Genomic DNA, 12917 nt, shown 5'->3' with positions numbered 1-12917 from the left:
AGATGTAGATCAATCTTACAGCACCTTATCACCCTTATAAAGAATTGTTATGGCTGTCACATATGGGTATCTGTACATCTGCAATACATCTGCTCCAGTATCAGTGGGTGAAGGACACCACTGTTTTCTGTCTCATTACTCTTCTCTTGGCTATCTTACAGCATGTTTCCTTATCTGGCCTCTCTTCATCTTTGTGTATGCATCGATAGCTTCTGAGGGCTTGTTACCGTTCAACACCTTATGTGACTGGGAGGTGTCACCTCCAGCGTTTAGCTGCCGAGACAAACAGGAAGTGACACGTCGAACCCTTTCTGTGATAAAATTTCACAGCTAAGAGTCTGTCACTGAGAACAGTTGTCCTAATTAAAATAGCTATTATCCAGATGATCAAAATGAGGATAAAAAACAAATTATACAACAGATTTTTCTAATATCCACAAGCAGCCTGTTCATCAAAGTGTGGCAAACACTGGGAAATTCGAATTGCAGCAGTAATAAAGTTTACGTCCATCTGACATGAAATTGCATGTTGTGATTCTGCTACAGCAAAGAGATCTTTCAATTACATGCCATGTGGTCTCCTTTGAGCCAAATATAACTTCCCAAGAGGGTGAAATATTATTTTATAGTCGGACAGCAGCCGTGACACAACACAAAAAAAAAAAAAAAAAAGCCACAGACTTTGAACCGCAACCCACATAAGCTTTTTAGCTAATGTATTCTTCTTATCTACAAACATGAGGCCTCTTATTACAGAGCACGCCAAGTCCGAACTCTGTCCTTGGGAGGTAGCAGTACATTCAATTAGCAACCAGCACAATAGTGTTCTTGCTGACATGACCAAGCTCAGTCAGGCTCCGGTGACTACAATTCAACACACCTCTACACCTGTGGAGTAACAAAACCAGCTCAACACAAACATATGGCAGCTTTTTTGGGACTTTCAAAGGCATCGACAAATCAAAAGATTTGACTGTTGTCTGATGGGTTGTTTTTTAACACAGCAAGAGCCACATTCATACATCACACTGTCACTGTTTGTTTTCATTTCTGTATATTTATCGTTCTATTCATAAAAAGCCAAAAACACTCAAAGGTAACCACCCGGCAAGGTAAACCACCCCAGTACTGCCTTATCTTAACTTTCACCAAAGCATCTCATCCAAACACAAACATTATCTCGACATAAGTCGACCTTCCAAGAGAGAAGTAGCTAACGTAGCTTAGCCCATCTATCCTGCATGTGAACAGTTACTACACCAGCTACAGAAGTTCATGAACTTAGTAATACTACTATATGTCCATATTTCACAAGGACACGTGGAAGAAATTCACTGTGCCTTTTTCTGGTGTGACCACGGCCTAAAGGACCGGTGTGTCAGATTTACAGAATATGACAGAAATGAAAACTAATATTTATATGTATGTTTCCACTGGTGTATAATCACCTGAAAATAAGAATGGTTATGTTTGTGTTACCTTAGAATTCACCTTTAATATCAGACGCTGCAGGTCACAGAGTCCACTATGTACTACAGTAACCCAAGATGGACAAACTCAACATTTGCTTTAGTCTTTGTGTTTTTCGCACGTTTCACAGTCACAAGGTGTCCCTAAATCCCACATTTGACATTTAAAGGGGCAGCACTGATTTTTTCTTCCTTTCAGCAATAATACAAAATATTAACAATCGTTTATAAAATCATTCTGATGATGGAAATAAACTGCAACTGGATGATTTCAGTTGGACATGAAACATTCTCTTTACCTGTGACCTCCACCCTTTAGGGAGAGCTAACTATGACCAGCGACATGGAGAACCTTCAGAATGCTGTCTTCCTGGACATGGTGCCGGATGGTTGGACCAAGCGGGCGTACCCGTCCATATCTGGCCTGGCCCTGTGGTTCACTGACCTGCTGGCCAGGATCAAGGAGCTGGAAGCCTGGTCAGCGGACTTCGTCTTACCCTCTGTAGTGTGGCTGGCTGGCTTCTTCAACCCGCAGTCCTTCCTCACAGCCATCATGCAGGCTATGGCTCGACGGTAGGTCTGCCGTGCATTTGGACATGAGGTGTTTGAATCTGATATGAAGCATTTGGTGCGACATAAAGTAAATCTGTGTGTGTCTCTGTGCCAGGAATGAGTGGCCTCTGGACCGCATGTGTCTGCAGTGTGACGTCACCAAGAAGAATCGCGAGGACTTCAGCGTGCCACCTCGTGAAGGGGCCTACGTACACGGGCTGTACATGGAGGGTGCACGCTGGGACACACAGGTACGAGCCATTCATTGATCTGACTGTCACAGAGTTTACAAAGAGAAGATCCTGAGTGATCCTCCAACTGTGAGCTCAGTGGTGCAGAGCAACACATGGATTTCAAATCATATAACAGTGTAAAAGTACAACTCCAATTCAAATAATTGAATAATAAGTCACAAGCACCTTATACAGAAATATTCCTTCACACACGACTCCCAGTGATGGATGACAGACTAACACGTGAACATGAGGTGAGTGGACCTCAGAATGCGTCTTTAAACTAAAGTAACTTGGATATTTTGCCCCCTCCCTCTGTGGCTCAATGTTCTGCTTAGCATCCTGCGTGCGTTCAGCTCTCACAGCGCAGTGCATTACTCAGCTTCCCAGGGCTCTATCTATCTACATACATACAGCTAGTGTGTATGCGCCCAGCTTTCAAGGAGCATCCCTGTAGACTTCTTAATTAGGGAATGTGCAGAGTGTGCACTTGAACACTTAGATCGCCCTTTAGAGGAGGTTCCTTTTTTTTTTCTTCTTCATTAAAGTCAGAGATGCAGGCGGATAGACAGGCGGACAGACGGTACGGGTAGCTTCTCCTCACAACTCCTCCACTCTCCTCCTCCACTGTCCTCCTCTACCTCCTCCTCCCTTTTTTGTGTCCTCCCCTCAGCCCCCCCAAGGCCAGTTGTGAGTCACTGGCTGTGAGAAGCAGAGAATGAATGGAAGAGAAAGCAGCGCTCCATCTGGACACGGCTCTGTGCAGCAATAAAAGTCAAAGATATATGATAAACGTGCTCATCTATATTAATGAAGCATACATTTTATTCACAGGTGTATCAGACATCAAAGCCAGTCAGATAGTGTATATGATAAACAGTCTGTGTGTGTGCTGAATAGACATGATAAAAATATAGACAGCAGACACAGGAAGTGTGTTTATGTGATGGACATGTTTTATTCTCTCAATATGTTTGGAGACTCTTCAATAAATATAGATGTGTGTTACCGTAGTAACAGCGTATACACAGTGTCATTAAACTAATGATAATGAATGAATGAGCCCACACGGCCTGCCTTAACATACCATCGCTTGTATTTACTCCAACAGACGTAGTTATTGGTGTTTAACGCCTCTTTAAAGTTTTACAGCTAATGCAGATGCAATTAGGGCTTCGTCCTCGGAGCTTTCCAAAGTCACCAGGATTTACATTCATTCCTGAAAGTCACCGCGCACGCACGGAGAAACGTCTGTTTGTCAGGCGCTAAGTGTAGGAGGATTAATTAATGAGACAGACCACTCTGTTTCAGGGTGTTTGGAGAGTGTTTATTCGAAGGCAGGGCAGCTCCACTTCCACTCTGCTGACTTTCACCACTTTCCAAGGGTACCACCATACACAGCGCTCTGCAAACTGGAAGTTTAAAGCAGCTTGTTCCAGCTGAGATTAGTGGAATATCTTTTTCTCTCTCTCTCTCTCTCTCTCCGACAGTAGAACTTTATTAAATGCAGCCTCGGTGCGAGTACAGCGTCTGGACAGTGTCTGAAGTTTTTTCGCTGCACCTCCAAACTAATTTATAACTTGCCTCCACTCTGTGAAATGTTTCTGTCTGTGGTTGACTGGCTTGTCATCCCCCCACACCTCCCTCCCTCCCTCCCTCCCTCCCTCTTCTTGCCACAATTGTCTTTCAGACTGGCATGATCGTAGACGCCCGGCTGAAGGAGCTCACGCCAACCATGCCGGTCATCTTCATCAGAGCCATTCCTGTGGACAAGCAGGAGAACAGGAATGTGTACCAGTGTCCCGTCTACAAGACCCGACAGAGGGGACCCACGTATGTGTGGACCTTCAACCTGAAGACCAAAGAGAATCCCTCCAAGTGGACTTTAGCTGGAGTGGCGCTGCTTCTGCAGATCTAGCAGGAGTTTGTGCTTTAGTGTGGCATTACGGTGCCAACAGGGTCAAAGGTCAGATTCAGAGTGTGATATTTGAAAGAAGAAAGAACGCAGTCATCCTCCCACAGACTGACAGGTTAGTTCAGGAGAAATGAAGCACGTCATGCTCAGTTGAGTGCTCTCAAAGCTTCTGCTGCAGCATCTTACCTGGTCTGGTATGACCAGCAGCTTATGATGGCTACTGTTAGCAAATGTCAGCGGATGTTAGACGAGTCAGTTTACTAACTTTATGACTCATGTCTACTTTTAGCATGAGGAGACGTGTTTCTGCTTTCCTGCTCGTGGACTCCACGGCTAAAGGCATTCTTGTACTGTAAGATAATTAGTGTAGAAACATGTAAGACAAATCAGAGCCAAACATTTTCAAATATGAACGATTATGAAAGGAATATGTGTAATAATCAAGCCAACTGCTCTCCACAATATGACATACTGTACTCTTCATGAACAGTCATATGAACATCAAAACTAGTTTGCATATGTTAGCTGATCAGCATGCCTTGTGGTCCATGGAGAGTCTCTGTGCCATGTGCTGTAAGTGCACTGAGGCAACAGTTGCATACTTCACTTTACATCTCACTCCTTTATAAAAACACATCTGAGTCTTGCAGCTTTCGCCCAAATGAATGTCTGGTGTCACATCGAGTGGCGGGAAAGCACTCTTCACCCACACACAGGAAGTGACACATCATATCGAGAGTGAAATCCAAAGACACAAAGTACCAGTTCACTTTTTCACTTTTTCTTTTTTCACTGTTGCACGTCTCCTGAATTGTCTTTAGCTGCAGCTTTCTGAGCCTCCGGGTGTCCAAGTTAAAATGACCATGAGTACTATAAGTTCTATAAGTGTGTGTGTTTGAGGATGAATTCTAGTCATATCATGTATCTGTGAGTCACTTCATGAGGAGGTGTTGTAGAGCTGAAGCTGGTTGGGGAATATCACAGAATAAATTAAACTATTGGGTGATTTCACACATTTTAGCTGAAAACTACCTACACCATGCACACATCCTCTAATGACATAATCAAGTCATCATATACAGTCTGTATTTTTTTATATGGAACTTTGCATTCATTTCCACTTTCTTCTAGAAAACTTCCAGAATAAAGATTCTTTATCTTGTCCTTCCAGATTGTGCGTTTGGTTTTATTTTCACATACTCCACAATGAATCTCACTTTAGTGCCAATAAGCAGCCATTCCCCTATCTCCACTCTCCAGTCTCACAGTCCTGCTTCTTCTCTTCCAAGCCTTTAGACCAACTCTTTCTACCTCTCCCGCCTCCTCCTTCTACTTCACTCCTTTCTTCCTCCCTCCTCCCCGTTTGGAGATTAAGTAACCCCTCTCCAGAGCAGAAAGTGTGGAGCCTCACAGAGATATCCCTCAACAGCATGTACAGTAGATGCACACGCACACACACACACACATATTACAGCTCTATAAATCCCTCCCTCTTTCTTCCTCGTTCTCTTGCTCTCTCAGCCCAGGTTCCCCGGCGTCTCCTTTATCTGGTTATTGGAGAGCCTTAACAATGCACTCAGAGACAGAGAGGTGTGAGGAGGAGGGGGAGGAGGAGTGGACGAGGGGAGAACACAATGATGCGGGGTGAGGCAATTTATGTACAACCCCCAAATTATACCTTCAGGTGGCATTACAGAAAATGGATTCTACTGTGCACGCATGCACAGCGCCCCATGCACCTGCAGTGTGGAGAAGTAGTTTGACCTGCAGCAGCGCTGTGTTACTAACTCGTCCAATTGACTCTCTGCTAAACTACTCCCTTAGTTACAGCTCTCTGCGTGGCGCTCTTCCCACACGGCGCACGCAGTTTGCAGTGATAGCAGAGGCAGATTTACTGCTCAGAATTTGTAGCCGGCTCCTCGTTCCTGACAACCGTCGACTTTGTTGCCTGAGATAATGACTGTCAGCAACAGATTTAGCTCCAACAGATCAGCTGTCGGTAGCTAGTATCAACTAATTGCCCAACTCCGAGAGCTGCGTGAAAGCTCCTTCTGCAGCCGAGTTTAATGTTCCAGGTGACAAGTTTTAAACAAGAACCCAGTAAGAGAGTTCTTCTATATGCACTTGACAGCTACATACGTGGGAGGAAGTCTAAAGTGATACATCCCAGGGATCCTCACCAGCTGATGATCCATGTGTAAGGCATGGAGAAGAGCAGCCTCAGTATTGTGTTTCTTGTGTAGATAGTTAGGTGTCACGCCATTGTTGTTCCGATTGCCAGTTATTCTGAGAACCCAATAGTTCCAAAGATGTCCCATTGGACCAAAAGCCCATTTGTCCGACAGCCCATTATCCCAAAAACAAATGCTCATGGCTCAGGAGCTACACTCTCACTGCAGTTGTTCAGTGACTGTCGGTCCATGGTTGTAAGTCAGTGGGGATTTGCTCTTAATAGGCTGTTTATGACCGCCATGTTTCCCTAAACCAAACTGTTACCGGTTCCTGAAATGTTTCTCAGCAAGCTTTATTTTGAAAGTCTTAAACATATTTATTTTTTAGATATATAGCTATCGTGTCACTTTCACATTTGACCTCACCAAGATGCGGACAGTACAGAACTCTGAGCAACGGGCATTAATAGACTGTTGGACAAATGTTCTTTCAGTCCAATGAGATATTTTTTCACACTGTTTGGATTTTGCATTAATGTCCTGTCAGAATGTGGACGTGGAAATGTAGTGTAAGGTAGTTTGGATGCTTGTGGAGCAAATGATTAGCTATCTTCATACTCAACAACGGCGATGCTCAACATTTTCAGGTATTATGTCATTATGGGTTGGACAGATTCAAACTCTGACCTCATGATTGTGCTAGATGAAAAATCAAGACATCACAAAGTTCTTCCAGTTCATCCAGAGGTGAACACGTGCATCACGTGGACGTCTTCAGAGAGGCTCCTGGAAATGAACTCTAGGTCACTACTGTAGCCAGTTATTACAGCATGCTAACATTTACATCAGAGCTGAGGAATCTTCTGTTTACAAATCTGTCGTTTTGGTTTTGCAAAGGCTAAAAAAAATGACACCGCCTTCCAGGCTCCTCTTTGGACCCCACAGTCCTCTCAGCCCACCCCTTCCGCAGCACTTCTGCTGTCGTGGCGTGACACATAAAGCCAGATGCATAACAGCTCTCCAGAGCGGTTAATGACGGGGGCTTTGCAGACTGCGGCAGCTCCAGACCCTCCAGCCTCAAAAAGGCTAAAAAACAGTGTGGAGATTCATATTTCATATTTTTATGTAATATGAGCATTCTCGACATGCCAGTGAAGAGAGAATGCCGGAGTCAGAGAGGGGGGATCTATCAAAGGGTTCATGCTCAGAATGGAAAAGAAGGTACCTTTAATCATCCGCTTGTGTGAGACGTCAGTCGGTTGCTAGGTTACAGGTCAGTGCAGAGAAGCCTCTAATGTGAACGCTATAGAGATGCCATGGTGTGTATAATATGTAAGCATGCAGAGTTCTAATGCGATTGTGCAGCTCAACAATAACTAAGATGACACCACCTTTGTTCTCTGACCACGCAGGCTGTCCACCATGCCATTCCTCACATCTTCTTCATACAGATGAACCCACCGCGATCCTCTGACAGGAGGCCAGCCTCATTATGCTGTGGTCATTTGGTGGAAGGCAGATTGCTATCACTACTTTCAGTCACTTTCAGATTTTTTTTTTTTTTTTTAATCCTCAGCTAAGCCGTCAGTTCTGTGCCGTTTCTGCCCGGAGATCACTTGTCAGCCAAACAGTGTGTCCATCGCGCCTCCCAGAATTCGAATCACACTCCTTCTGAGCGCTGAGAAAATGTGCTGTCGTGACAACCGAAAGCGCTGCCAAGACACCTCGCTAGCAATAATTTTCACAACAGGAGTGTAAAGTGCTGATAAATAGCACAATGTTGTCTCGGCCTGTAATTCTATCTAAATCTTTCTCCTTACCGCTCGGGCCGAGAGTCGGCAGAATGGCCGGATTAGCCTCTCGCCCATCTTGGTGCAGTATGGGGGCCTCGGCTCGGCGCCGCCTTTGGCTCCACGCGTCCCTCCGCAGCCAGCAAAGTCGGCTGCTGTGCAGACCAACTGCGAGAGGAGCCTGTTTTTTGGCTAGTGCCAGAGACCGGGGTAATTGGCTTTGACAGAGCTGATGAGTTGCTAATTAAATGTTTATCTAAATCTGGCATCTGTCGTAAAACAAATGTCTGTTAGCTGCCTACAATCTGTGGATTATCACAAATAACTGGGGTTGGGTCCCTGCATGTGGGGAGATAAGCAGGGAGAGGACGATGATTTGGGGCACGTTTGGAGCAGTCAGGCAGAAAGTAGTCACAGCAACAGCACCTACTGTGTGCATGTTAGGAGCTTACTGTGACTCATAATGGCAATGATTATCTCCATCCACAGTCAAGCTGGCACTTGTGCACTAACACACTCTGAAATTTATGTGACTAGCGTGGCTGCAGCTTGTATCATTTGCGTCACAGATCATTGTCTGATTTTGAAGTTTGAAATATGAAAAATGAAATAAGAAATTCTGCAATCAAAGTCAGACTGTCATTAGATGTTAGATATTTAACGAGGGTCAGGAAAAGACTGATCTGCTTTTAAGAACATGCTGTCTTATTCGTCTGTATAAGAGGTGTTGATTATCCCCAGTCCTTGTTTTTGGAGAGAAATACTTCTCTGTAATGATTTTTTGGGTTAGCACAGCATATGTGAGGTCATCTCCCTCGGCGCTCCACCTGAACTAATCACAGACACTCTTCTTCTTGTTCTTGCTTGGTTGATTCCACATTTGGTACTCGTCTGATCTGATATTTTTGGTCGCTGCCAGCTGAAAAGTTGCTTCTCTAGCTATGTAACCTTTATTTAATCAGGAAACCTCACTGAGATCAAGATTTAGTTTGCACAAGAGACTTTCCGCTTTCAGCGTCCTTTTGAAGTTAACTTCATTCAGAAGGTGCAAAGTGCTGAAGGCAGAGCGCAGTATTTACCGGTGGCTCACCGACGAGTTCTCTGACGAACGGGAGGTCTGTTTGAGAAGAAATGTGATGTAGGCAGCTTTAGTGAGATGCTTTTAGAAAGAAAAGTGCTGCTGAGGAGCAGACTACTTTTTCATATAGTGCACAGTCCTAATGAGACACAAGGCGCAGTGGAAAACTCTATCAAGTTGTTTAAAGTCGAATCAGCAGCAGGAGATACCTCCACAGTCATCCAGAGATATGGAGTCCACATCAACTCGGAAGCTGCAGAACTTGGAAGGACATCATTTGCACTTGGGATTGGGGGGACCTTCACTTTTATAGTTTGAGTAGTTTAGTTACAGTTGAGGACTTTTTGTCCTGGGTTTGGCCTCTCAGGTCACAGTCTGTCTTACCTTTTTGAGGCAATTTAAAGTTTAAGGACCTGCAGACACTCCTCAGGGCTGCAGAAAGAGAACTTTGACCACCCCAGAAAAACAAAATGGATATTTCTATTTCAGAACTAGAGCAGAACATTACAAGTGCATTCACAGTACAGAGGGTTACATGCTTAGCATTAATCTCCCATTTTTATGGAGAGCACAGTAACCATTTTCATCATATTGTGAGGTTTGTTAGATTGACTTTATGGTTTGTTTTTGTACTCCCGTTGGCCCCGACGCCCCCTGAAGTGAGCTAACTTTAGTCTGACCCAGCAGCTCAGTGTGAACACCCACTGATCACAGTGCGTCACTAAGTGATGCTCTATTCTTTTTAAATGGGACATGAGCATTTTCCTTCTCCTGGCATTGTATCTGACGCCATCCTGCACTGTTCAGTTTCTGTATCTACTTCTCCTGTGTGTGCTACTCGACGTGTGTGTACGCTGCACTAAAACGATGGAGTTTTACTGCCAGCCGCTCTGAAGTGCAGCAGAAAGAAGTGGCTGAGGAGGAAAAAATGACAAGATTGGAAAGTGGCAAGCACTTGAAATCCTTCAAGAGACAGAAGAAACGATGCACTCCAACAGGAGGCAGTTGAACTAAACGACGCAGTCTACTGGAAGTCTGCTCGAGGCAGTGGAGCTTTTGGCGGGGGTCGGGACACTGTTGTGTTCTCTTGACCTTTTGTGAGGTGTCTACAGCTTCAATTTCAGTTAGTGTGAAAAACAGCAACAGCATAAATCCTTTACTTCTGTTGTCTCCCTCTATTATATCAGAGTGTAACCTTTTTCATCCTTGAGTTTGCAGACTAGAAGTGAAATATAATAAATACAATAAGTCTCTTTTTTTTGGTCAAAGCTACATCCTCTGAATGTCACTGTAAAACTTTCTGATGATCAGAATTGAAAGTAGAGTGTAGAGTTCACCTACAGCACCGCCGGGACTGCAGAAGCACGGGACAAATGGAGAAGTTCAGAGAGAGCGAGCTAAATATTTAACCAACAAAAAAATAAGCCCTTTGCAGCCGGGTCGTGTTTGCTTTAAAGTGGAATAGACGGGTAATGAAATACATTGAAGTTGAAGAAACGTGTAGCATGAGAGATGTGGAGAGATGGTTTGAAAGCTGCTGATTATTTTATGGAGAGTCTTGTTCTTGGCCAGTTTCCGCCTCCTCCCTCCGCTTGAGCTGCCGTACTTGTCTCAGGCTATCGTAGTCATCTTACCTCTCACGCTTCAGCTGCTCTCCCAGCCATAGATTCTTTTTGATTGCAGATTCATATTTTCATTTAAATGCTGATGGGCTAGAGGATCAGTGTAAATTGGAAACTCAAACTTATTCTGATTTTTTTCCTGTCCAGTTTTTTCTTTCCTTTTGTGTTTGTGGAGGAGTGCAATTCCAGGCGCCGCTGTTTGCTGTGAGAATTGTAATTTGCACCCATGGACCGCCATGAATTTAAAAAAGGTCTGAAATTGCACTGACCAGAATTAAAGTCAGATTAATTCAGATGTCAAACTGAAGTAACGCCCCGGCCACTGCTGGTGCCACTCATCATGGTGACACCGTCTGTTAAAGATGTAGATCTGGCTATCACTTCAGGTGTGCTTCACCTCAGACCTTTTAAAGTTTGCATTGGAGTTGTGATTATACAAACATTTGTCTGAGGCAGAGCCGCTCCGGAGGCAGAAATAATCTCATTGGCTGCGTTACACCTCAGTGGGCAGGGACAAAAAGGATGTCGACACGCCGCAAGCTTGTTAACTGGAGGTTATAAAGAAGAAATTGAATTTAATCTTAGCAGCTATCCCCACTAGAAAAATGACTACATTGGTCGCTTGTTCAAACTGCTTTAAACAAACTATTTCTATGTTCTGTGGCAGAGCAGGAAGCACAGTTGCAATCTCACACTGCTAAAATCTTAAAGGTTGAATAGTCGAGAGATTTAGTGTTACATTTCCATAAATTTAGGCAGATTTAACAAGAGACTGATTGAAAGAGACTAGTCAAAATTAAAGAAGCAGAGGTCCAGTTATCCTGATTTTTAGTCAAGCTCCAAAAAACACTACACTTCCTATAAAGCAAATCAACAGTGCAGACTCCATGGCCATGCCCAAGCTTTTCAAACGCCACATTTCTCCAAGTACTGTAAGCATGTTAGAGACCAGTCTGCATTTAGTCAAGCATTTTAGATGTCACAAAACATATTTTAAGGTAAACGTGAACATTTAAGGACCAGTGTTTAGGTTGTAGTCACGAGGCCAGCGTCGTGACAGTTTTGGTGTGGTGTTTGTCTGTACTGTTTGTTTCTGTTCTGTCTCTACCTGTTTGCATGTCTCTTTCCTTCCCCTCCCCCCCTGCACTCTGTCACCTCTGCTGGATCCACCTACCTCCCACTCCACACCTGCCCTGCTCAATCCATGAGCTCATCACCCAGTCTGCATTTATTCCTTGTCCTTACCTTGAGCCTCTGCCGGATCGTCACTATGTGAACACGGTTTGTTGGAAGAAGACTTCTTATAGAGCTAAACCTTTAGAACCTGTGCTCTGTGCCAGTCAGTGTCGAAGTTAAACCTGTTTGTCTTTTGTTCAGATCTTCCCTGCCTGCCAGCCCAGCCATCTCCTCAAGCCCTCCAGCTGTTACCCCCCCCCCCCCCCCCCCCCCCCCCCCCCCCCCTTTCCCCCCCCCCCCCCCGGACCAGCTCACAACAACTCATCACCCTCCTCAGACCAGTGCCCTTCCTTCCCCACACTCCCCTCATCTCAAATAAACCTTTTCCTTTTGTCAGTCAGAGTCTCATTTTTCGGTTTCTTTGCTAAGTCATGACACAGTGTAGGTGCAGGCTGCGAACACCTCACCTCATCTTCACCTGCCTATATCATGAAGGAGAAACTATGTTGGCCATAGTTTAGTTTGTCTGTTCTGGGCTACTGTAGAAACACTTACACCATATGTTTAGATATAAAAGTCTTATTCTAAGGTAACAAAAACATTATGATGCTTATTTTCACATGATTATGGACTGAAAGCGTAGTTATGAATATTTTATTCAATTCCTGCCATATTCTGTAAATAGACCCCGCTAAATCTGACAAACTGCACATTTAAAACGTAGTTAAATCAACAATGCCAGCAGAGATTGTTGTCGACTGGCTTCAATACATTTGACTGTATATGTAGAGCTCATGTGGTGTACCAATTGAAGCAAACACACAAAGGAAACATCTCTCAGGGAACGATGTTGAATGTTTAGAAAAATATGGATGGTTTATTTGACCCTACTGTAACAAGCATTATAATCC

The 12917-nt window shown here is 44.2% G+C and overlaps 1 protein-coding gene across 3 annotated transcripts in view; it reads left to right on the top strand.

The window, feature by feature from the left end:
• dnah9 (dynein, axonemal, heavy chain 9) overlaps nt 1-5352 on the top strand; it is a 155278-nt gene extending 149926 nt beyond the window's left edge. Inside the window, exons 76-78 of one of the 3 annotated variants that reach the window (XM_027289342.1) lie at nt 1789-2042; nt 2137-2272; nt 3945-5352. In XM_027289342.1, the coding sequence (XP_027145143.1) occupies nt 1789-2042; nt 2137-2272; nt 3945-4172 (618 nt within the window). In that variant the 3' untranslated portion in view covers nt 4173-5352. Of the gene's footprint in view, nt 1-1788; nt 2043-2136; nt 2273-2927; nt 3165-3565; nt 3777-3944 lie in introns of those variants that run through there. The other 2 variants (XM_027289343.1, XM_027289344.1) reach the window with 2 other exon arrangements.
• The last annotated feature ends 7565 nt before the right edge of the window (nt 5353-12917 follow it).

This window comes from Larimichthys crocea, chromosome XVI (genome assembly GCF_000972845.2).
Source record: "Larimichthys crocea isolate SSNF chromosome XVI, L_crocea_2.0, whole genome shotgun sequence".
Taxonomy (NCBI): domain Eukaryota; kingdom Metazoa; phylum Chordata; class Actinopteri; family Sciaenidae; genus Larimichthys; species Larimichthys crocea.
The sequence above is the reverse complement of the archived record's forward strand: the minus strand, read 5'-3'. Positions and strand labels throughout refer to the sequence as shown.